This window comes from Salvelinus fontinalis, chromosome 15, assembly GCF_029448725.1.
Source record: "Salvelinus fontinalis isolate EN_2023a chromosome 15, ASM2944872v1, whole genome shotgun sequence".
NCBI lineage: Eukaryota > Metazoa > Chordata > Actinopteri > Salmoniformes > Salmonidae > Salvelinus > Salvelinus fontinalis.
In genome coordinates this window covers 2,600,034-2,627,510 of record NC_074679.1, presented here as the reverse complement: position 1 = coordinate 2,627,510, position 27,477 = coordinate 2,600,034, and the positions used below count along the sequence as shown (strand labels likewise).

General features: G+C 44.5%; 1 protein-coding gene across 2 annotated transcripts in view; it reads right to left on the bottom strand.

Annotated features, from left to right (window-relative positions):
• psen1 (presenilin 1) overlaps positions 1-24,471 on the bottom strand; it is a 38,297-nt gene extending 13,826 nt beyond the window's left edge. Inside the window, exons 1-7 of one of the 2 annotated variants that reach the window (XM_055862438.1) lie at positions 24,132-24,471; positions 18,123-18,210; positions 10,840-11,129; positions 9,579-9,720; positions 6,124-6,191; positions 5,749-5,969; positions 1,286-1,384 (exon numbers count right to left, since the gene is read on the bottom strand). In XM_055862438.1, the coding sequence (XP_055718413.1) occupies positions 1,286-1,384; positions 5,749-5,969; positions 6,124-6,191; positions 9,579-9,720; positions 10,840-11,129; positions 18,123-18,158 (856 nt within the window). In that variant the 5' untranslated portion in view covers positions 18,159-18,210; positions 24,132-24,471. Of the gene's footprint in view, positions 1-1,285; positions 1,385-5,748; positions 5,970-6,123; positions 6,192-9,578; positions 9,721-10,839; positions 11,130-18,122; positions 18,211-24,127 lie in introns of both variants that reach the window. The other variant, XM_055862437.1, reaches the window with a different exon arrangement.
• Positions 24,472-27,477: the final 3,006 nt, after the last annotated feature.

Here is a 27,477-nt window from a genome sequence, read left to right as displayed (position 1 = left end):
CCTGGAATCCGCCAAACCCAGACTCGTCTGTTGGACTGCCACATGGTGAAAGCGTGATTAATCATTCCAGAGAACAAGTTTCCACTGCTCCAGAGTCCAATGGCGGCGAGCTTTACACCACTCCAGCTGACGTTTGGCATTGCGCATGGTGATCTTAGGCTTGTGTGCGGCTGCTCGGCCATGGAAACCCATTTCATGAAGCTCCCGACGAACAGTTATTGTGCTGACGTTGCTTCCAGAGGCAGTTTGGAACTCGGTAATGAGTGTTGCAACCGAAGACAGACGATTTTTACACGCTACACGCTTCAGCACTCGGCGGTCCCGTTCTGTGAGCTTGTGTGGCCTACCACTTCACAGCTTAGCCATTGTTGCTCCTAAATGTTTATACTTCATAATAATAGCACTTACAGTTGACCGGGGCAGCTTTAGCAGGGCAGAAATTGGATATACTGACTTGTTGGAAAGGTGACATCCTATGACGGTGCCACGCAGAATTCACTCATTTGAAGGGGTGTCCACATACTTTTGTATATATAGTGTACTTCCATAAATGCTTTTAAACTGGAACCGGGTGGGGATCTTCAGACGACTTGCGGGCGTCCTAACTGACATGTACGTTTTAGTGAGAGTCTCACCTTTCCACAGATGGGTCATATCAGTGTGGAGCCCAAACCTGTTCAGATGCTACAGACAGGAAGTTGGCAGAAGAGGCCGTACAAACTTCAGACGAGTCTTGTGACCCTTGCGGGGGTCGTAGAACGTCATCGTGTTTGTGAGAGTCTGATCTTTCCCAAGAGAGTTTTGTAGGCCAAACCGTTTGTGAGAAACTTCGAAAATCACATTTCACTGCAGATGTGGAAAGGCGACATCACTTAAACTGATGGGGATTTCTTTATGATGCTAATAACATTTCTTTGGGGGCACGAACATTAACTCATGGATCGTGTATGTGTGCAATTCAGAGGGTGAATGGGCAAGAAAAAATATGTAAGTGCCTTTGAACGGGGTATCGTAGTAGGTGCCAGGAACATCGGTTTGAGTCAAGAACTGCAACGCTGCTGGGTTTTTCCACACTCAACAGTTACCTATGTATCAAGAATGGTCCACCACCCAGAGGACATCCAGCCAACCTGACACAATCATAGCTTTCACCTGGATTCACCTGGTCAGTCTATGCCATGGAAACACCAGGTGTTCCTAATGTTTTGTCCACTCTGTGTATATATATATATATATATAATACAGGTTACAGGTGTTGATGTACGAGGTGTGACGTGCTTCTTACAGGAGTAGATGAGAGCTGGGAAGATGGGTTCGTTCCTCTCCTGAGCCGTCTCCACTAGGATACGTAGAGGACCTTTGGGGCACAGCACCGCCAAGAGATCTATGGAGGGAGAAACATGGGTCGTATTCATTAAGGCACCGCTAAGCAGATCTATGGAGGGAGAAACATGGGTCGTACTCATCAGAGCCCCGCTAGCAGATCTATGGAGGGAGAAACATGGGTCGTATTCATTAGGGCACCACTAGCAGATCTATGGAAGGAGAAACATGGGTCGTATTCATTAGGGCACCGCCAAGAGATCTATGGAGGGAGAAACATGGGTCGTATTCATCACAGCACCGATAGCAGATCTATGGAGGGAGAAACATGGGTCGTATTCATTAGGGCACCGCTAAGCAGATCTATGGAGGGAGAAACATTGGTCGTATTCATCACAGCACCGCTAGCAGATCTATGGAGGGAGAAACATTGGTCGTATTCATTAGGGCACCTCGTGGCAAAATGTTTTGTAACAGAAAATGTAAAACAGGCATTTGTTATTGTACAGTTCAGATAACACAGTGAAACAAGGACAAGCTTTCTTCCATTTGGTGCCTAATGAATATGACGCAGAGCTTTGAGTCAGGATAGAATAGTGTTGGGAGACAGAACAGAGGGCGCTTTGAGAGAGAGAGAGACAGAGAGAGAGACCAAGTAGAAATATTTCATCTGAGTTAAAGAATGTTTAGAGACTGACTGGGTGTAAACTCTTTACCAGCACCAACTATAGGGAGAACACAGATGGAATCAAGACAAATAGTGTTGGACCCAAAACACAAGGCTCTTTGGGACCGAGACCAAGTCAAAATATTTCATCTGATTTAAAAGACATTTCTGAGGCTGGGTGGGTGAAAACTCTGACCACCAGCGCTGTTACCCCCACCAAACCAAACCTAAAAACGGACCACCGTTACCCCCACCAAACCAAACCTAAAAACGGACCACCGCTACCCCCACCAAACCAATACGGACCACCGCTACCCCCACCAAACCAATACGACCCACCCTTACCCCCACCAAACCTAAACGGACCACAGATACCCCCACCAAACATAAATGGACCACCATTACCCCCAATAAACCAAATCTAAACGGACCACCATTACCCCCAATAAACCAAACCTAAACGAACCACCGTTACCCCTACCAAACCAATACGGACCACCGCTACCCCCACCAAACCAATACGGACCACCGCTACCCCCACCAAACCAATACGGACCACCGCTACCCCCACCAAACCAATACGGACCACCGCTACCCCCACCAAACCAATACGGACCACCGTTACCCCTAACAAACCAATACGGACCACCGTTACCCCCACCAAACCAATACGGACCACCGTTACCCCCACCAAACCAATACGGACCACCGTTACCCCCACCAAACCAATACGGACCACCGTTACCCCCACCAAACCAATACGGACCACCGCTACCCCCACCAAACCAATACGGACCACCGCTACCCCCACCAAACCAATACGGACCACCGCTACCCCCACCAAACCAATACTGACCATGTTACCCCCACCAAACCAATACGGACCACCGCTACCCCCACCAAACCAATACGGACCACCGTTACCCCCACCAAACCAATACGGACCACCGTTACCCCCACCAGACCAATACGGACCACCGTTACCCCCACCAAGCCAATACGGACCACCGTTACCCCCACCAAGCCAATACGGACCACCGTTACCCCCACCAAGCCAATACGGACCACCCTTACCCCCACCAAACCAATACGGACCACCGCTACCCCCACCAAACCAATACGGACCACCGCTACCACCACCAAACCAATACGGACCACCGCTACCCCCACCAAACCAATACGGACCACCGCTACCCCCACCAAACCAATACGGACCACCGTTACCCCCACCAAGCCAATACGGACCACCCTTACCCCCACCAAACCAATACGGACCACCGCTACCCCCACCAAACCAATACGGACCACCGCTACCCCCACCAAACCAATACGGACCACCGCTACCCCCACCAAACCAATACGGACCACCGCTACCCCCACCAAACCAATACGGACCACCGCTACCCCCACCAAAACCAATACGGACCACCGCTACCCCCACCAAACCAATACGGACCACCGCTACCCCCACCAAACCAATACGGACCACCGCTACCCCCACCAAACCAATACTGACCATGTTACCCCCACCAAACCAATACGGACCACCGCTACCCCCACCAAACCAATACGGACCACCGTTACCCCCACCAAACCAATACGGACCACCGTTACCCCCACCAAACCAATACGGACCACCGTTACCCCCACCAAGCCAATACGGACCACCGTTACCCCCACCAAGCCAATACGGACCACCGTTACCCCCACCAAGCCAATACGGACCACCCTTACCCCCACCAAACCAATACGGACCACCGCTACCCCCACCAAACCAATACGGACCACCGCTACCACCACCAAACCAATACGGACCACCGCTACCCCCACCAAACCAATACGGACCACCGTTACCCCCACCAAGCCAATACGGACCACCCTTACCCCCACCAAACCAATACGGACCACCGCTACCACCACCAAACCAATACGGACCACCGCTACCCCCAATACAAACAAACGGACCACCTTTACCCCCACCTAACCAATACGGACCACCGTTACCCCCACCAAGCCAATACGGACCCCCGTTACCCCCACCAAACCAATACGGACCACCGCTACCACCACCAAACGGACCACCGTTACCCCCAATACAAACAAACGGACCACCTTTACCCCCACCAAACCAATACGGACCACCGTTACCCCCACCAAACCAATACGGACCACCGTTACCCCCACCAAACCAATACGGACCACCGCTACCCCCACCAAACGGACCACCGTTACCCCCAATACAAACAAACGGACCACCTTTACCCCCACCTAACCTAAACGGACCACCGTTACCCCCACCAAGCCAATACGGACCACCGTTACCCCCACCAAACCAATACGGACCACCGCTACCCCCACCAAGCCAATACGGACCACCGTTACCCCCACCAAACCAATACGGACCACCGCTACCCCCACCAAGCCAATACGGACCACCGTTACCCCCACCAAACCAATACGGACCACCTTTACCCCCACCAAACCAATACGGACCACCGTTACCCCCACCAAACCAATACGGACCACCGCTACCCCCACCAAGCCAATACGGACCACCGTTACCCCCACCAAACCAATACGGACCACCTTTACCCCCACCAAACCAATACGGACCACCGTTACCCCCACCAAGCCAATACGGACCACCGTTACCCCCACCAAACCAATACGGACCACCTTTACCCCCACCAAACCAATACGGACCACCGTTACCCCCACCAAACCAATACGGACCACCGCTACCCCCACCAAACGGACCACCGTTACCCCCAATACAAACAAACGGACCACCTTTACCCCCACCAAACCAATACGGACCACCTTTACCCCCACCAAACCAATACGGACCACCGCTACCACCACCAAACCAATACGGACCACCGTTACCCCCACCAAGCCAATACGGACCACCGTTACCCCCACCAAACCAATACGGACCCCCGTTACCCCCACCAAACCAATACGGACCACCGCTACCACCACCAAACGGACCACCGTTACCCCCAATACAAACAAACGGACCACCTTTACCCCCACCTAACCTAAACGGACCACCGTTACCCCCACCAAGCCAATACGGACCACCCTTACCCCCACCAAACGGACCACCGTTACCCCCACCAAAGCCACTGCAATGCTTCAGGAAGGGGCAGCTTTAAGAGGAAATCTGGTCCTATCTATCTAAGGTCATCTAAAGTAAGAATGTCTTAACCTCAGCTGTCATGACTCTCTCTACCCCCCTACTTCCCGTCTCAGACGGGTGTTTCCTGTTTGTCGACCAGTCAGATCCTTCCTTTCAACAACAACGGTCAGGAAATCTAGGTGCTGCCATGAGTCTTGTCTGAAGAGGACTTGAGATCGATAGAGAGCAATAGGTCTTCTTCACAAAGAGAAACATGGAAGGCTGTGTCCCAAAACTATCTCCTTTGTCCTGAAGTGTACACTCATTCACTACATTCCACAAGTCTAAAACTATTGTATTGGTAGAGGCATGGGCTAGAGGTGAGTTTCCACCATATTTCTTAGACCAGTATACAAGCCAAAGAGATACCTGTATAAAAGCCAAAGACTCAAGCCGGAAGTCTCACCATAGACAGATATAACAGCCAGGATGAGCCAGGCGGTGCACTCAGGCAGGTACTCACCATACACAGATATAACAGCCAGGATGAGCCAGGCGGTGCACTCAGGCAGGTACTCACCATACACAGATATAACAGCCAGGATGAGCCAGGCAGTGCACTCAGGCAGGTACTCACCATACACAGATATAACAGCCAGGATGAGCCAGGCGGTCCACTCGGGAAGGTACTTGATGAAGACCAGAGCCATGAGAGCAGAGATCATGATGAGGTAGGCCTGCTGCAGACGGAGAGGACCCTTCCAATGGATACAGATCATGCCAACCACCCCGAAGTTCCAGACGATCACAGCCAGGGTGATCCAGTCCATCGCCACGTTGTACGTCTTGAACACTTCTCTGAGAGGACACAGTGAGAGCATGATACGAGAGTACAGAAGAATCTGCACAGTCACACTCTTTAAAAAAAGGCAGATTTACCGATGACTTGAATATATGTGATTGAAAAGAGAGAGAGAGAGAGAATAAGACATCGAAGAATGAAGGGACTCACTTGAGGTATATGAAGGAGAAGAAGAACAGAAGGAGGAGAGAGGAGAGGAACAGCCAGCCTTGGATCACCTGTAGGGACACGCGGAGATCAATAACAGCGAACTGGCTGTATGACATGTTCAACATGTCACTGTATCTAGACACACATAGAGGACATAGAGGACACACATAGAGGACATAGAGGACACACATAGAGGACATAGAGGACACACATAGAGGACATAGAGGACACACATAGAGAGGACTGAAACATACTGCGATACCAGGGTTGTGTTCATCAGGCAACAAGCGGAAAGAAAACGGACTGAAAAAGTCCAGGAAGTTAAACGTTACGATACGTTGGTTGCAAAATGTTGCAAAATGATTTACTTTGTGTGCCCTAATGAATACGACGCTAATTGCATTGTCAGAGCAGCATCTCTTACCCTGTAGCAGTGGTACATCTCTTACCCTGTAGCAGCATCTCTTACCCTGTAGCAGCATCTCTTACCCTGTAGCAGCATCTCTTACCCTGTAGCAGCATCTCTTACCCTGTAGCAGTGGTACTTGTATAGTAGCATCTCTTACCCTGTAGCAGCTGTACATCTCTTACCCTGTAGCAGTGGTACTTGTATAGCAGCATCTCTTACCCTGTAGCAGCATCTCTTACCCTGTAGCAGCATCTCTTACCCTGTAGCAGCGGTACTTGTATAGTAGCATCTCTTACCCTGTAGCAGCATCTCTTACCCTGTAGCAGCATCTCTTACCCTGTAGCAGCATCTCTTACCCTGTAGCAGTGGTACTTGTATAGCAGTATCTCTTACCCTGTAGCAGTGGTACTTGTATAGTAGCATCGCTTACCCTGTAGCAACATCTCTTACCCTGTAGCAGTGGTACTTGTATAGTAGCATCTCTTACCCTGTAGCAGTGGTACTTGTATAGTAGCATCTCTTACCCTGTAGCAGCATCTCTTACCCTGTAGCAGCATCTCTTACCCTGTAGCAGCGGCACTTGTATAGTAGCATCTCTTACCCTGTAGCAGTGGTACTTGTATAGTAGCATCTCTTACCCTGTAGCAGCAGTACTTGTATAGTAGCATCTCTTACCCTGTAGCAGTGGTACTTGTATAGTAGCATCTCTTACCCTGTAGCAGCATCTCTTACCCTGTAGCAGCATCTCTTACCCTGTAGCAGCATCTCTTACCCTGTAGCAGCATCTCTTACCCTGTAGCAGCATCTCTTACCCTGTAGCAGCATCTCTTACCCTGTAGCAGTGGTACTTGTATAGTAGCATCTCTTACCCTGTAGCAGTGGTACTTGTATAGTAGCATCTCTTACCCTGTAGCAGTGGTACTTGTATAGTAGCATCTCTTACCCTGTAGCAGTGGTACTTGTATAGTAGCATCTCTTACCCTGTAGCAGTGGTACTTGTATAGCAGCATCTCTTACCCTGTAGCAGCATCTCTTACCCTGTAGCAGCGGTACTTGTATAGTAGCATCTCTTACCCTGTAGCAGTGGTACTTGTATAGTAGCATCTCTTACCCTGTAGCAGTGGTACTTGTATAGCAGCATCTCTTACCCTGTAGCAGTGGTACTTGTATAGTAGCATCTCTTACCCTGTAGCAGCGGTACTTGTATAGTAGCATCTCTTACCCTGTAGCAGTGGTACTTGTATAGTAGCATCTCTTACCCTGTAGCAGTGGTACTTGTATAGTAGCATCTCTTACCCTGTAGCAGCATCTCTTACCCTGTAGCAGCATCTCTTACCCTGTAGCAGCATCTCTTACCCTGTAGCAGCATCTCTTACCCTGTAGCAGCGGTACTTGTATAGTAGCATCTCTTACCCTGTAGCAGCTGTACATCTCTTACCCTGTAGCAGTGGTACTTGTATAGCAGCATCTCTTACCCTGTAGCAGCATCTCTTACCCTGTAGCAGCATCTCTTACCCTGTAGCAGCATCTCTTACCCTGTAGCAGCGGTACTTGTATAGTAGCATCTCTTACCCTGTAGCAGCATCTCTTACCCTGTAGCAGCATCTCTTACCCTGTAGCAGCATCTCTTACCCTGTAGCAGCATCTCTTACCCTGTAGCAGCATCTCTTACCCTGTAGCAGCATCTCTTACCCTGTAGCAGCGGCACTTGTATAGTAGCATCTCTTACCCTGTAGCAGTGGTACTTGTATAGTAGCATCTCTTACCCTGTAGCAGCGGTACTTGTATAGTAGCATCTCTTACCCTGTAGCAGTGGTACTTGTATAGTAGCATCTCTTACCCTGTAGCAGCATCTCTTACCCTGTAGCAGCATCTCTTACCCTGTAGCAGCATCTCTTACCCTGTAGCAGCATCTCTTACCCTGTAGCAGCATCTCTTACCCTGTAGCAGCATCTCTTACCCTGTAGCAGCATCTCTTACCCTGTAGCAGTGGTACTTGTATAGTAGCATCTCTTACCCTGTAGCAGTGGTACTTGTATAGTAGCATCTCTTACCCTGTAGCAGTGGTACTTGTATAGTAGCATCTCTTACCCTGTAGCAGTGGTACTTGTATAGTAGCATCTCTTACCCTGTAGCAGTGGTACTTGTATAGCAGCATCTCTTACCCTGTAGCAGCATCTCTTACCCTGTAGCAGCGGTACTTGTATAGTAGCATCTCTTACCCTGTAGCAGTGGTACTTGTATAGTAGCATCTCTTACCCTGTAGCAGTGGTACTTGTATAGCAGCATCTCTTACCCTGTAGCAGTGGTACTTGTATAGTAGCATCTCTTACCCTGTAGCAGCGGTACTTGTATAGTAGCATCTCTTACCCTGTAGCAGTGGTACTTGTATAGTAGCATCTCTTACCCTGTAGCAGTGGTACTTGTATAGTAGCATCTCTTACCCTGTAGCAGTGGTACTTGTATAGTAGCATCTCTTACCCTGTAGCAGCATCTCTTACCCTGTAGCAGCATCTCTTACCCTGTAGCAGCATCTCTTACCCTGTAGCAGCATCTCTTACCCTGTAGCAGCGGTACTTGTATAGTAGCATCTCTTACCCTGTAGCAGCTGTACATCTCTTACCCTGTAGCAGTGGTACTTGTATAGCAGCATCTCTTACCCTGTAGCAGCATCTCTTACCCTGTAGCAGCATCTCTTACCCTGTAGCAGCATCTCTTACCCTGTAGCAGCGGTACTTGTATAGTAGCATCTCTTACCCTGTAGCAGCATCTCTTACCCTGTAGCAGCATCTCTTACCCTGTAGCAGCATCTCTTACCCTGTAGCAGCATCTCTTACCCTGTAGCAGCATCTCTTACCCTGTAGCAGCATCTCTTACCCTGTAGCAGCATCTCTTACCCTGTAGCAGTGGTACTTGTATAGTAGCATCTCTTACCCTGTAGCAGTGGTACTTGTATAGCAGCATCTCTTACCCTGTAGCAGCGGTACTTGTATAGCAGCATCTCTTACCCTGTAGCAGCATCTTACCCTGTAGCAGCATCTCTTACCCTGTAGCAGCGGTACTTGTATAGTAGCACCAGCACCATGGTCATGACTATGATGACACTGATCATGATGGTGGCGTTGAGGACTGAGTTGAGGGCTCGCTGCCCTATTGTGTCTGTGTCCTCGGGGAACGGGGTGTATATCCTGGAAAACATATCAGACAGGTATCAACATCCTGGACAACTTCATAACAGAAGATTAGACTCATCACATTTGACTTTAGATCATTTCAGAAAATGTTTAACAGTGTCAGACAACCATCAGAAATACTCAAACACCATCCTTTGTGAATCCTCACTTTGCTGTTATTGTTATTATTATAATAATATTGACTGTTTTTCCAGCTGCTTGATTATCTTGTCTGTTTCCAGCTGCTTGATTATCTTGTCTGTTTCCAGCTGCTTGATTACCTTGTCTGTTTCCAGCTGCTTGATTATCTTGCCTGTGTTTCTAGCTGCTTGATTATCTTGCCTGTGTTTCTAGCTGCTTGATTATCTTGTCTGTTTCTAGCTGCTTGATTATCTTGTCTGTTTCTAGCTGCTTGATTATCTTGTCTGTTTCTAGCTGCTTGATTATCTTGCCTGTGTTTCTAGCTGCTTGATTATCTTGTCTGTGTTTCCAGCTGCTTGAATATCTTGTCTGTTTCCAGCTGCTTGATTATCTTGTCTGTGTTTCTAGCTGCTTGATTATCTTGTCTGTGTTTCTAGCTGCTTGATTATCTTGTCTGTTTCCAGCTGCTTTATGATGAACAGCCCATAGGCAAACAAATATAACAATGTATCTTTTTCGTTAGCAGGCCAACCACATTTCCTGTACGTCTGTTAGTAAATACTGTAGATGTATGCTGATATTTCATCATCAAGGTGTTGTGTGTCGCATTATCGCCATCTAGTGGCTCTGCTGGTCAACTGCATCAACAACCCTAACCCGGGGACAACCTGAAGCCTTGTCTCAGGGTCCCAACAACCCTAACCCGGGGACAACCTGAAGCCTTGTCTCAGGGTCCCAACAACCCTAACCCGGGGACAACCTGAAGCCTTGTCTCAGGGTCCCAACAACCCTAACCCGGAGACAACCTGAAGCCTTGTCTCAGGGTCCCAACAACCCTAACCCGGAGACAACCTGAAGCCTTGTCTCAGGGTCCCAACAACCCTAACCTGGAGACAACCTGAAGCCTTGTCTCAGGGTCCCAACAACCCTAACCCGGAGACAACCTGAAGCCTTGTCTCAGGGTTAGGCCGCCAGAACGTCGTCGGTACTTACAGCCTCTGTCCATCGTTCTGGGTGTAGAAGCTGACGGACTTGATGGTTGCCACGACGACCACCATGCAGAGCGTGACGGGGACGAACAGCATGATGACGTGTTTGGCCCCGTACTTCAGCGTCAGCTCCTCATCTTCGTCTTCCTCACTCTCAACCACCTGGTGGGGGCGTTGTGGGGGTGCCTGTCCGTTCTGTTCCGCCCCTGGACCACCCCCTCCACCCCTGGACCGTACCCCCGTCACCCCAGGCTCAGGGTGCTGGTTCTGGGTTGGTACTGGGGCCTCAGTCGCCTGGAGGAGGAACAGAGGAGGACATAAATACACACCTCTAGGGTCAGCCTGCAGTACAAGGAAACATTTACATTCTAGTCATTTAGCAGACTCTCTTATCTAGAGCCACTACAGTAGGGAGTCATTTAGCAGACGCTCTGATCCAGAGAGTGAGTCATTTAACAGACTCTCTGATCCAGAGCCACTACAGTAGGGAGTCATTTAGCAGACTCTCTGATCCAGAGCCACTACAGTAGTGAGTCATTTAGCAGACTCTCTTATCCTGAGCCACTACAGTAGGGAGTCATTTAGCAGACGCTCTGATCCAGAGCCACTACAGTAGGGAGTCATTTAGCAGACGCTCTGATCCAGAGCCACTACAGTAGTGAGTCATTTAGCAGACTCTCTGATCCAGAGCCACTACAGTAGTGAGTCATTTAGCAGACTCTCTGATCCAGAGCCACTACAGCAGTGAGTCATTTAGCAGACTCTCTGATCCAGCGCCACTACAGTAGTGAGTCATTTAGCAGACTCTCTGATCCAGAGTCACTACAGTAGTGAGTCATTTAGCAGACTCTCTTATCCTGAGCCACTACAGTAGTGAGTCATTTATCAGACTCTCTGATCCAGAGCCACTACAGTAGTGAGTCATTTAGCAGACTCTCTGATCCAGAGCCACTACAGTAGTGAGTCATTTAGCAGACTCTCTGATCCAGAGAGTGAGTCATTTAGCACACTCTCTGATCCAGAGTCACTACAGTAGTGAGTCATTTAGCAGACTCTCTGATCCAGAGTCACTACAGTAGTGAGTCATTTAGCAGACTCTCTGATCCAGAGCCACTACAGTAGTGAGTCATTTAGCAGACTCTCTGATCCAGAGCCACATACATAGGAGCAAGTAGGGTTAAGTGCCTTGCTCAAGGGCACGGACTGATTTTTCATCTACTCAGCCAGGCGATTTGAACCAGCAACTTTTCGGGTTACTGGCCCAACGGAACAGCTAGGCTACCTGCCGCCAGAGTGTAAAGCTTAAACTAAAATAAGAGCTTGAAAAAAAACAGCAGGGTAAACACACACTGATCAATACAACTGTAATGTTTCATCTGCACACACTCCTGTGGGGACAGTCTGCTCTGTATCGGACGTTACATTAGAACAAGGTAGGTCTATAGCAGTAAGAGTTGGTGAGACGGCAATAACAGATCTGGAACCGGGATAAATCTCCTTCACGGAGTCAACAAGGAAAGGGGAGGGCTTGGGGTAGCTAGTCACCCATGGTGACAGTTACTCCAGTAACAATAACAGCATTACTGTGTCACACTTGTCAGGCCAGCCACGTTAGTGTACGCAGGGCCATTTGGAACACCACAGAGTTAAATAGACCACCACATAACTAAACAGAACTAAATAGACCACCACGTAACTAAATAAACCACCACATAACTAAATAAACCACCACATAACTAAATAAACCACCACATAACTAAATAGACCACCACGTAACTAAATAAACCACCACATAACTAAATAGACCACCACATAACTAAACAGAACTAAATAGACCACCACATAACTAAATAGACCACCACATAACTAAATAGACCACCGCGTAACTAAATAGACCACCACATAACTAAATAGACCACCACATAACTAAATAGACCACCACATAACTAAATAAACCACCACATAACTAAATAGACCACCACATAACTAAATAGACCACCACATAACTAAATAAACCACCACATAACTAAATAGACCACCACATAAGTAAATAGACCACCACATAACTAAATAGACCACCACATAACTAAATAGACCACCACATAACTAAATAAACCACCACATAACTAAATAGACCACCACATAACTAAATAAACCACCACATAACTAAATAGACCACCACATAACTAAATAGACCACCACATAACTAAATAAACCACCACATAACTAAACATAACTAAATAAACCACCACATAACTAAATAGACCACCACATAACTAAACAGACCACCACATAACTAAATAGACCACCACATAACTAAATAGACCACCACATAACTAAATAGACCACCACATAACTAAATAAACCACCACGTAACTAAATAAACCACCACGTAACTAAATAAACCACCACATAACTAAATAAACCACCACATAACTAAATAAACCACCACATAACTAAATAGACCACCACATAACTAAATAAACCACCACATAACTAAATAAACCACCACATAACTAAATAAACCACCACATAACTAAATAAACCACCACATAACTAAATAAACCACCACATAACTAAATAAACCACCACATAACTAAATAAACCACCACATAACTAAATAAACCACCACATAACTAAATAGACCACCACATAACTAAATAGACCACCACATAACTAAATAAACCACCACATAACTAAATAGACCACCACATAACTAAATAGACCACCACATAACTAAACAGACCCCCACATAACTAAATAAACCACCACATAACTAAATAAACCACCACATAACTAAACAGACCACCACATAACTAAATAAACCACCACGTAACTAAATAAACCACCACATAACTAAATAGACCACCACATAACTAAATAAACCACCACATAACTAAATAGACCACCACATAACTAAATAAACCACCACATAACTAAATAAACCACCACGTAACTAAATAAACCACCACATAACTAAATAAACCACCACATAACTAAATAGACCACCACATAACTAAATAAACCACCACATAACTAAACAGACCACCACATAACTAAATAAACCACCACATAACTAAATAAACCACCACATAACTAAATAAACCACCACATAACTAAATAAACCACCACATAACTAAACAGACCACCACATAACTAAATAAACCACCACATAACTAAATAAACCACCACATAACTAAATAAACCACCACATAACTAAATAGAACTAAATAAACCACCACATAACTAAATAGACCACCACATAACTAAATAGACCACCACATAACTAAATAGACCACCACATAACTAAATAGACCACCACATAACTAAATAGACCACCACATAACTAAATAGACCACCACATAACTAAATAGACCACCACATAACTAAATAAACCACCACATAACTAAATAGACCACCGCGTAACTAAACAGAACTAAATAAACCACCACATAACTAAATAGACCACCACATAACTAAATAGACCACCACATAACTAAATAAACCACCACATAACTAAATAGACCACCACATAACTAAATAAACCACCACATAACTAAATAGACCACCACATAACTAAATAGACCACCACATAACTAAATAAACCACCACATAACTAAATAGACCACCACATAACTAAATAGACCACCACGTAACTAAATAAACCACCACATAACTAAACAGAACTAAATAAACCACCACATAACTAAATAGACCACCACATAACTAAATAGACCACCACATAACTAAATAAACCACCACATAACTAAATAGACCACCACATAACTAAATAGACCACCACATAACTAAATAAACCACCACATAACTAAATAGACCACCACATAACTAAATAGACCACCACGTAACTAAATAAACCACCACATAACTAAATAGACCACCACATAACTAAACAGAACTAAATAGACCACCACATAACTAAATAGACCACCACATAACTAAATAGAACTAAATAAACCACCACATAACTAAATAGAACTAAATAAACCACCACATAACTAAATAGAACTAAATAGACCACCACATAACTAAATAGACCACCACATAACTAAACAGAACTAAATAGACCACCACATAACTAAATAGACCACCACATAACTAAATAGAACTAAATAAACCACCACATAACTAAATAGAACTAAATAGACCACCACATAACTAAATAGACCACCACATAACTAAATAGACCACCACATAACTAAATAGACCACCACGTAACTAAATAAACCACCACATAACTAAATAGACCACCACATAACTAAATAGACCACCACATAACTAAATAAACCACCACATAACTAAATAGACCACCACATAACTAAATAGACCACCACATAACTAAATAGACCACCACATAACTAAATAGACCACCACGTAACTAAATAGACCACCACATAACTAAATAGAACTAAATAGACCACCACATAACTAAATAGACCACCACATAACTAAATAGACCACCACATAACTAAATAGACCACCACGTAACTAAATAGACCACCACATAACTAAATAGAACTAAATAGACCACCACGTAACTAAATAGACCACCACATAACTAAATAGACCACCACGTAACTAAATAGACCATCACATAACTAAATAGAACTAAACAGACCACCACATAACTAAATAAACCACCACATAACTAAATAGACCACCACATAACTAAATAAACCACCACATAACTAAATAGACCACCACATAACTAAATAGACCACCACATAACTAAATAGACCACCACATAACTAAATAAACCACCACATAACTAAATAGACCACCACATAACTAAATAAACCACCACATAACTAAATAGACCACCACATAACTAAATAGAACTAAATAGACCACCACATAACTAAATAGAACTAAATAAACCACCACATAACTAAATAGACCACCACATAACTAAAAAGACCACCACATAACTAAACATAACTAAATAGACCACCACATAACTAAAAAGACCACCACATAACTAAACATAACTAAATAAACCACCACATAACTAAATAGAACTAAATAGACCACCACATAACTAAATAGAACTAAATAAACCACCACATAACTAAATAGACCACCACATAACTAAAAAGACCACCACATAACTAAACATAACTAAATAGACCACCACGTAACTAAATAGACCACCACATAACTAAATAGAACTAAATAAACCACCACATAACTAAATAGACCACCACATAACTAAAAAGACCACCACATAACTAAATAGAACTAAATAGACCACCACATAACTAAATAGAACTAAATAAACCACCACATAACTAAATAGACCACCACATAACTAAAAAGACCACCACATAACTAAACATAACTAAATAGACCACCACGTAACTAAATAGACCACCACATAACTAAACATAACTAAATAGACCACCACATAACTAAATAGAACTAAATAGACCACCACATAACTAAATAGACCACCACATAACTAAAAAGACCACCACATAACTAAACATAACTAAATAGAACTAAATAGACCACCACATAACTAAATAGAACTAAATAAACCACCACATAACTAAATAGACCACCACATAACTAAAAAGACCACCACATAACTAAACATAACTAAATAGACCACCACGTAACTAAATAGACCACCACATAACTAAACATAACTAAATAGACCACCACATAACTAAATAGACCACCACATAACTAAATAGAACTAAATAAACCACCACATAACTAAATAGACCACCACATAACTAAACAGACCACCACATAACTAAATAGACCACCACATAACTAAATAGACCACCACATAACTAAATAGACCACCACATAACTAAATAGACCACCACATAACTAAATAGACCACCACATAACTAAATAAACCACCACATAACTAAACATAACTAAATAAACCACCACATAACTAAATAGACCACCACATAACTAAATAGACCACCACATAACTAAATAGACCACCACATAACTAAATAAACCACCACGTAACTAAATAGACCACCGCGTAACTAAACATAACTAAATAGACCACCACATAACTAAATAGACCACCACATAACTAAATAGACCACCACATAACTAAATAAACCACCACATAACTAAATAGACCACCACATAACTAAATAGACCACCACATAACTAAATAGACCACCACATAACTAAATAGACCACCACATAACTAAATAAACCACCACATAACTAAATAAACCACCACATAACTAAATAGACCACCACATAACTAAATAAACCACCACATAACTAAATAAACCACCACATAACTAAATAAACCACCACATAACTAAATAGACCACCACATAACTAAATAGACCACCACATAACTAAATAGACCACCATATAACTAAATAGACCACCACAGAGTTAGTTATATTGTATCTCTATGGGTCTGGACTGCAAAGCGTTCTCCGATTCTCCATGGAAAGTGCTTTGAAGTCCAGGACTAGGCCTAATCTGTGTCCGGGAAACCAGCTTTACGCAGCCCTCTCCCATTGACACCAGCCTGAGGAGTGACTGGCTTTACGCAGCACTCTCCCATTGACACCAGCCTGAGGAGTGACTGGCTTTACGCAGCACTCTCCCATTGACACCAGCCTGAGGAGTGACTGGCCCTATGCAGCACTCTCCCATTGACACCAGCCTGAGGAGTGACCGGCCCTACGCAGCACTCTCCCATTGACACCAGCCTGAGGAGTGACAGGCCCTACGCAGCACTCTCCCATTGACACCAGCCTGAGGAGTGACCGGCCCTACGCAGCACTCTCCCATTGACACCAGACAGACAACATTGCAGGACAACAATGCAGGACAAGCAACTGCTGTTATTACATGTTGGAGTGAGTGTTTTCATGTGGTTTAAGGGTCAGGAGAGATACAGCCTAGAAGGAACTTTGCCTCCAGCCACACCCTTAAAGTCTTCAGGAGCAAAACTAATGACGTCATGAAAGAGTATGTGAAATAAATTCCCATAACATATGACTAATGATTTACCTTTTTATTGCAAATGTCACCACCATGAATGTGACTTTACTATAGGTTACAATCTGCAAATGTCACCACCATGAATGTGACTTTACTATAGGTTACAATCTGCAAATGTCACCACCATGAATGTGACTTTACTGTAGGTTACAATCTGCAAATGTCACCACCATGAATGTGACTTTACTATAGGTTACAATCTGCAAGTGACAAAAAACACATACAATCATTATTTCCTTCTCCTAGTTCCGCTGTGATTTAGAAGTAACTCACCACGTTGTCCTCGATATCCTCCACATTGTTGGCCATGGTTGACAGAACAGCCTCGCCCTCACATACAAGCCAAGTCGTTCAGTTTTGCCTGGTATAAGAACAGAATCACGGTTAATACACGGGATATAGTAACAGAACCATATAGTAACAGAACCATATAATAACAGAACCATATAATAACAGAACCATATAATAACAGAACCATATAATAACAGAACCATATAATAACAGAACCATATAATAACAGAACCATACAATAACAGAACCATATAATAACAGAACCATACAATAACAGAACCACAGCATATAATAACATAACCACAGCATATAATAACAGAACCATATAATAATAGAACCATATAATAACAGAACCACAGCATATAATAACAGAACCATACAATAACAGAACCCCAACATATAATAACAGAACCACAGCATATAATAACAGAACCATACAATAACAGAATCATATAATAACAGAATCATATAATGGTGGTTTTGGGGCGGCAGGTAGTGCTTAGAGCGTTGGACTAGTAACCGAAAGGTTGCTGGATCGAATCCCCGAGCTGGCGGTGGGACACTGTCGCATGGCGGTGGGACACTGCGTACAACCTCTTTCATTGTAGATAAAGGGCTTAATTGCCAAAATCCTGAAGTATCCCTTTAATGTTTAGGGTAGGGATCTCCCAAACATACCGGATAGCTTCGGCGCCGACCGGAGAGGAAGAACGGCGCCGACCGGAGAGGAAGAACGGCGCCGACCGGAGGGGAAGAAAATATCGGATATCGGTATCAGCCCAAAATGTCATGTCGGTGCATCCCTAAATAGAACCAAGTTGTATTTTAGCACCGGGCTACGCAGACGCTCGTTGACGTGTATTTATTTTTGCGGCGCGAGCGGTGGTGTCAGCATGTAAGGAAGAATTTCTCTTCTCAAAAAAACGCCAAACTCCGGTCTAGTCAATTTGGTCCGTTTTGCAAGTTGTTCCCAGAAGTCTCGTAATTATGCGCCTCTGGGTTTAGAAACTGTGCTGAAGGTGTCCACGCGATTCCCATCCGACACAGTTTGGAATAGTTGATGCAAATATCATGGACGACACTTTGGTTCGTTTTGGTCGTCGGCGGGGGTTCTTCCGACTGTTCGTGCAGACGACATTTTGGAGCCGAAGTCAACGCCCCGTCATTGATCAACAGTAGGGATTTTTCAATTTAGTGTTTGTTGTCATTCAACAATAGACGACTCGTTTTTGTGCACCCCCCCCCATATATTTGAGAAATACTGCACCAAACTTAATTAGATGTAGCATTGTGTGACTAAGCTCTGCTTGGCAAAAAAAACAAAAATTAATGACAGATTACTTGAGTAATTTTAGATTAATTCTGACTATTTTGAGGAAGTGTATACTGGCTACAGCGTCTCAAGATGGACAAACAGAGCCATTGCCGCTTTCTCCTGTTTTTCAAGCGAAGGTATTTTCATGGCAGTATGTGCGCACACTCATTAGGTTCGCCTAGCCGAGTTAATGGCTGGCGTCTACGGGGACCCAATGGCACAACCCAGAAATCTGTAGCTCTAAGTTTAAAGGGGTTAGAGGTAGGGCTGTGGCGGTCATGAAAATTCGTTAGCCAGTTATTGTCATGCAAAAGACAGCCGGTCTCACTGTAATTGACCATTAATTAACACATTTAGCATCTCCAGGTACCCACAGCATCTTCATTTAAAAAAAAAAGTAGAATCAATCTATTGAATATACACCATCACAATAAATCCATGATTTATTTTCGACAGATCTAAAGAAGCATGAAATTAACTAAATGTACTTCAGAAGAACAGAGTAAAAGTTAGCATGCTATGTTATCTGGCTATGCTTCATGCTATAGGCTTGTTCATTTAGCAGACAAGATATGCTTATAAGTCCCGTGCCATTATTTTATATTATATGATTTTATAGTAAAAAAAATATATACACTGCTCAAAAAAATAAAGGGAACACTTAAACAACACAATGTAACTCCAAGTCAATCACACTTCTGTGAAATCAAACTGTCCACTTAGGAAGCAACACTGATTGACAATACATTTCACATGCTGTTGTGCAAATGGAATAGACAAAAGGTGGAAATTATAGGCAATTAGCAAGACACCCCCCAAAACAGGAGTGATTCTGCAGGTGGTGACCACAGACCACTTCTCAGTTCCTATGCTTCCTGGCTGATGTTTTGGTCACTTTTGAATGCTGGCGGTGCTTTCACTCTAGTGGTAGCATGAGACGGAGTCTACAACCCACACAAGTGGCTCAGGTAGTGCAGTTCATCCAGGATGGCACATCAATGCGAGCTGTGGCAAAAAGGTTTGCTGTGTCTGTCAGCGTAGTGTCCAGAGCATGCAGGCGCTACCAGGAGACAGGCCAGTACATCAGGAGACGTGGAGGAGGCCGTAGGAGGGCAACAACCCAGCAGCAGGACCGGTACCTCCGCCTTAGTGCAAGGAGGTGCACTGCCAGAGCCCTGCAAAATGACCTCCAGCAGGCCACAAATGTGCATGTGTCAGCATATGGTCTCACAAGGGGTCTGAGGATCTCATCTCGGTACCTAATGGCAGTCAGGCTACCTCTGGCGAGCACATGGAGGGCTGTGCGGCCCCACAAAGAAATGCCACCCCACACCATGACTGACCCATCGCCAAACCGGTCATGCTGGAGGATGTTGCAGGCAGCAGAACGTTCTCCACGGCGCCTCCAGACTCTGTCACATCTGTCACATGTGCTCAGTGTGAACCTGCTTTCATCTGTGAAGAGCACAGGGCGCCAGTGGCGAATTTGCCAATCTTGGTGTTCTCTGGCAAATGCGAAACGTCCTGCACGGTGTTGGGCTGTAAGCACAACCCCCACCTGTGGACGTCGGGCCCTCATACCACCCTCATGGAGTCTGTTTCTGACCGTTTGAGCAGACACATGCACATTTGTGGCCTGCTGGAGGTCATTTTGCAGGGCTCTGGCAGTGCACCTCCTTGCACAAAGGCGGAGGTAGCGGTCCTGCTGCTGGGTTGTTGCCATCCTACGGCCTCCTCCACGTCTCCTGAAGTACTGGCCTGTCTCCTGGTAGCGCCTGCATGTTCTGGACACTACGCTGACAGACACAGCAAACCTTTTTGCCACAGCTCGCATTGATGTGCCATCCTGGATGAACTGCACTACCTGAGCCACTTGTGTGGGTTGTAGACTCCGTCTCATGCTACCACTAGAGTGAAAGCACCGCCAGCATTCAAAAGTGACCAAAACATCAGCCAGGAAGCATAGGAACTGAGAAGTGGTCTGTGGTCACCATCTGCAGAATCACTCCTGTTTTGGGGGGTGTCTTGCTAATTGCCTATAATTTCCACCTTTTGTCTAATCCATTTGCACAACAGCATGTGAAATGTATTGTCAATCAGTGTTGCTTCCTAAGTGGACAGTTTGATTTCACAGAAGTGTGATTGACTTGGAGTTACATTGTGTTGTTTAAGTGTTCGCTTTATTTTTTTGAGCAGTGTATATATAAAATCGAGCGTCGTTGAATAAAATAGAAATTATATTTTTCCCTTTCCGGAGCGAAATGGCTTATTATCGAGCATAAAAGTGATTCTTTGAAACAGGTCCTATATGCTAGATTTAGAGTTATATGGCAACTTTAGTTGTCAATGACAAAAACCTTAGAAATGAAAACATGTATGGGCTTCATGATGTGACTATAGGCTATTTGTGATTTGAGAAAGTTGAAAAACAGCTTGTTCCTTGCCTCAGGCAGCAAACACTCTCATCAAGTGATCATATTTTCACCCATCAGACTATTCTGAATGTTATCTTGTCTTTACTAATATATCAAATTCGTTTCAATTTAGAAATGGTCCATTATAAAAATGGGCAGGAACTGGGGCATGGGGGAGGGGGGGGGGATACGTAATCCTTATGCACTGGAATTTCATTTTTCACTCATGTGGGTAAACTCCTCCGGTTATTTCACTCCACACCACAACTACTGTTTGGGAAGCATGTAGCCTCTTGCTGCTGCGTGACGGCTGATTTTCCACACAAACTCTGTATGCCACGGGCTCTACTCCAACCCTGTTTCATGCAGCTACCCACTGCTTAAATTTGGGAATCTAAGTTAAATCTGTTTCAGGAAACATCAATAGTAACATGTTCACAACAAAACCTATATTTCATTAAACTGTTGACAGCCTGCGTGCTTGAGAAAGGAATGAAGAAGAGAGGTGACGAGATGGAAACGCATGGTGGCGAGATATTCTGTAGCTAGAGGTTACGTTGTAAGCCTATTGGGGAATGTTTCATATTTTCATAACTATTACCAGGCTACTCAAAATCCAATACCAATTCACTAATTTTTTTATTTTTTATTTTACCGTTATTTTACCAGGTAAGTTGACTGAGAACACGTTCTCATTTGCAGCAACGACCTGGGGAATAGTTACAGGGGAGAGGAGGGGGATGAATGAGCCAATTGTAAACTGGGGATTATTAGGTGACCATGATGGTTTGAGGGCCAGATTGGGAATTTAGCCAGGACACCGGGGTTAACACCCCTACTCTTACGATAAGTGCCATGGGATCTTTAATGACCTCAGAGAGTCAGGACACCCGTTTAACGTCCCATCCGAAAGACGGCACCCTACACATAAATTGTAGGCCAACTGAATTTGTTTCATTTTGGAGTATAGACTAGAGCATCTGTACCATCTGACAGCCGGCCAGGGCGGCATCTTGCCAGGAACGAAACAGGGCACCCGCACAAAAGGTTTAAAATAATCAGAGCGGTGACATTTTGCGCGATCGGATTTCTATCGCTCATTTGCACGTCACGTCAATGATATCATGTCACCGTGTGGGACTGTGGGTCAATTAACCTTGTCGGAGTGGGCGCCCTGATTCTAGTTTGTGAGCTAGGCAGGCTACTGCCTGGGAAGGTCTCCCACTCAGAAGTACGAGATGGGGAGGTGGGCAGGGGTAGGTTGACCTCAGGTCTCCCCACTGGAAGCCCGAGGTAGGGGGAGCGGGGGATCTATCAAATAGCGCACCTCTAACTTTGTACAGTACTAATGCAATTAGTAAAATCAATCACACTACGAAATGCTACAAAATAAACCACAATTCATTCATAATACTGTGAATATATAGTTTCACAGACTATTGTTGGATTTTTTTCTGGTTTGTGTGATATGGTTAAGAATAATATAAAACCAGTCTGCACACCACCAAGGTGAACTGGTTTAGTCTCGACTCTTGGTTGACAGTGTTGGGGGATGGGTAATGTATTGATGCTCGAGTGCCAAATCAACACAAATTTGATTATATTTGTTACTTCTTTTGATATTATTATGAGTCTTGTTTTTGTATATATTTATATAGTTGTAAATGTTATGATTATTTATTTGTGTTGTTCCAAATGTCTGAATAGAAATGACAGTTAGTGCAGAACCGAAGGCGGGGTTCGCCCAGGGAGGCATACAAGCTAGAACCGCCACTGGGATGGGGTGATGGGTTTTGGGGGGGATAGTGTATAAGTGCAGGGTTAAATGGTACTGCCACCCCCCTTTATTTTGTTGTTTTGTCACAAGGTGAAATGCACATTCCGAACTGAGAAAGGCAGCAATACCCCCAAAAAAGCGTCTAGTCGGAAATTCACAAGTCGTCCCTCCTCCTGTCTAGCTAGCCAGCTAGTACTAGGCGTTAGCGAATTAGCTAGTAACTAGCATAATGCATGGTACAACGTACACTAGCTATATTAGCCCCAAAGCTAGATAGGGGACAGTTAATACTAAAATCAGCATTGAATTCAAGAATTTCCTTTCCATAACAAACGCGTGGTCAGTAGCTAACGTTACTGTTAGCTAGATAAATCACTTTTCCTTTTCGTCGCTATTTTAGCTTAGCTTGACTAACATCCGATCTGCTTTGTTGAGAGAAGGTCGAGTTTGCTGACAAGCACAATTTGCTGCTGTTTCTTACCTACTATCACAAGGCGGTACTTCCTTGCTTCAATGATTTAATTTCAAAGAAAAAGGTTGAAATTCTGCGTTGAAACCCGGCAATTGTCTTCCTTGTCGTTCCTTTCTATGTTCAAGACACCATTAGGCTCCTGTACTTTCCCCTATGGTCAGTGCTATCTGGGATGTTTGAGAAGTTCATATACAAAACCCGAACCCTTAATAAAGGAATACTTCGGGAATCGGGATTTTGGCAATTAAGCTTTTTTTGTCCACTTCCCCAGAGTCAAACTCGTAGATACATTTGTTATGTCTCTGTGTGTAGTTTTAAGGAAGTTTCTAACTAGAGGAAATAACTTATCCCAGGCATGAAAGCTGCCGGAGCGCGTGGGGACATTGCTTACATCCGCTATGACAGGCTCATTGACCACCCTCCCTCCCAGAAGCCTGGATGGGATGAGAGAGACAAGCCTGTGGGTTCGTAGCTTCAACCCCACAGCACAACACACACACACACACACACACACACACAGTACACACACACACACACACAGTACACACACACACAGTACACACACACACAGTACACACACACACACACAGTACACACACACACACACAGTACACACACACACACACACACACACACACACACACACACACACACACACCAATTCACACACACACACACCAACTGATTAATGGACTGCTGAATGTATATATTTGTTCTCTTGCTTTGTTTGCTCTTCTCCATATTATGTCTCTGATCAGCTACCCAGGAAAGGGCTGAAAACATCCCATATTAATATATGGAGCCTTAGAAATAAGGTTCATGAAATCAATAACTTGCTGACACCAGATAACATTCATATATTAGCCATTTCTGAGAATCACTTAGATCATTAACATGATGATACAGCAGTAGCAAAACAAGGATATAACATCTATAGAGGAGACAGGAATGCTTATGGGGGAGGTGTTGCTGTATATATTCAGAGCCATATCTCTGTAATGCTTATGGGGGAGGTGTTACTGTATATATTCAGAGTCATATCCCTGTAATGCTTATGGGGGAGGTGTTACTGTATATATTCAGAGCCATATCCCTGTAATGCTTATAGGGGAGGTGTTGCTGTATATATTCAGAGCCATATCCCTGTAATGCTTATGGGGGAGGTGTTGCTGTATATATTCAGAGGCATATCCCTGTAATGCTTATGGGGGAGGTGTTGCTGTATATATTCAGAGCCATATCCCTGTAATGCTTATGGGGGAGGTGTTGCTGTATATATTCAGAGCCATATCCCTGTAATGCTTATGGGGGAGGTGTTGCTGTATATATTCAGAGCCATATCCCTGTAATGCTTATGGGGGAGGTGTTACTGTATATCAGGGGTGTCAAACTCATTCCACGGAGGGCCTAGTGTCTGCAGGTTTTTGGTTTTTCCTTTCAATAAAGCCCTAGACAACCAGGTGTGGGGAGTTCCTAACTAATTAGTGATGTTAATTCATCAATCAAGTACAAGGGAGGAGCGAAAACCCGCAGACACTCGGCCCTCCGTGGAATGAGTTTGACACCTGTGCTGTATATATTCAGAGCCATATCCCTGTAATGCTTATGGGGGAGGTGTTACTGTATATATTCAGAGCCATATCCCTGTAATGCTTAGAGAAGATCTCATGTCAAGTGTTATTGAAGTGTTGTGGTTGCAGGTTCACCTGCCTCATCTAAAGCCTTTTCTTTTGGGGTGTTGCTATAGGCCACCAAGTGCTAACAGTCAGTATCTAAATAATATGGGTGAAATGCTTGAAAGTGTAAGTATAACACCCTGATCAGTTTCACCTGTCCTTGTGATTGTCTCCACCCCCTCCAGGTGTCGCTTATTATCCCTGGTGTATATATCCCTGTGTTTCCTGACTCTCTGTGCCAGTGTATTTATCCCTGTGTTTCCTGACTCTCTGTGCCAGTGTATATATCCCTGTGTTTCCTGACTCTCTGTGCCAGTGTATTTATCCCTGTGTTTCCTGACTCTCTGTGCCAGTGTATTTATCCCTGTGTTTCCTGACTCTCTGTGCCAGTGTATATATCCCTGTGTTTCCTGACTCTCTGTGCCAGTGTATTTATCCCTGTGTTTCCTGTCTCTCTGTTCCAGTGTATTTATCCCTGTGTTTCCTGACTCTCTGTACCAGTGTATTTATCCCTGTGTTTCCTGTCTCTCTGTACCAGTGTATTAATCCCTGTGTTTCCTGTCTCTCTGTGCCAGTGTATTTATCCCTGTGTTTCCTGACTCTCTGTGCCAGTGTATTTATCCCTGTGTTTCCTGACTCTCTGTGCCAGTTTGTCTTGTATGTTTTTCAAGTCAACCAGGGTTTTCCCCCGTACTCCTGCTTCAATTCTCTTTTACTAGTCCTTCTGGTTTTTACCCTTGCCTGTTGTCTGGACTCCGTGCCTGCATGATCATTCTGCCTGCCTGCCACTCTGTACCTCCTGGACTCTGAACTGGTTTTGACCTTTTGCCTGTCCACAACCATCCCTTTTGGATTGTTTAATAAATATCAAGACTCAAACCATCTGCCTCCCATGTCTGGGTCTCCCTTATAGTATGTGCTAGAAACAGAGAGGTCTTACTTATTGAGGACCTGAATATCAGTGGTGTAAAGTACTTAAGTAAAAATACTTTAAAGTACTACTTAAGTTGTTTTTTGAGGGTATCTGTTATTTACTTTACTATTTATGTTTTTGCCAACTTTTGCTTTTAGTTCACTACATTACCTAAATAAAAGTATGTATTTTTTACTCCATACATTTTCCTTGACACCCAAAAGTACTTTTTACATTTTGACAAGAAAATGGTCCAATTCACACACTTATCAAGAGAACATCCCTGGTCATCCCTACTGCCTCTGATCTGGAGGACTCACTAAACAGAGAACATCCCTGGTCATCCCTACAGCCTCTGATCTGGAGGACTCACTAAACAGAGAACATCCCTGGTCGTCCCTACTGCCTCTGATCTGGAGGACTCACTAAACAGAGAACATCCCTGGTCATCTCTACTGCCTCTGATCTGGTGGACTCACTAAACAGAGAACATCCCTGGTCATCCCTACTGCCTCTGATCTGGAGGACTCACTAAACAGAGAACATCCCTGGTCGTCCCTACTGCCTCTGATCTGGAGGACTCACTAAACAGAGAACATCCCTGGTCGTCCCTACTGCCTCTGATCTGGAGGACTCACTAAACAGAGAACATCCCTGGTCATCCCTACTGCCTCTGATCTGGAGGACTCACTAAACAGAGAACATCCCTGGTCGTCCCTACTGCCTCTGATCTGGAGGACTCACTAAACAGAGAACATCCCTGGTCGTCC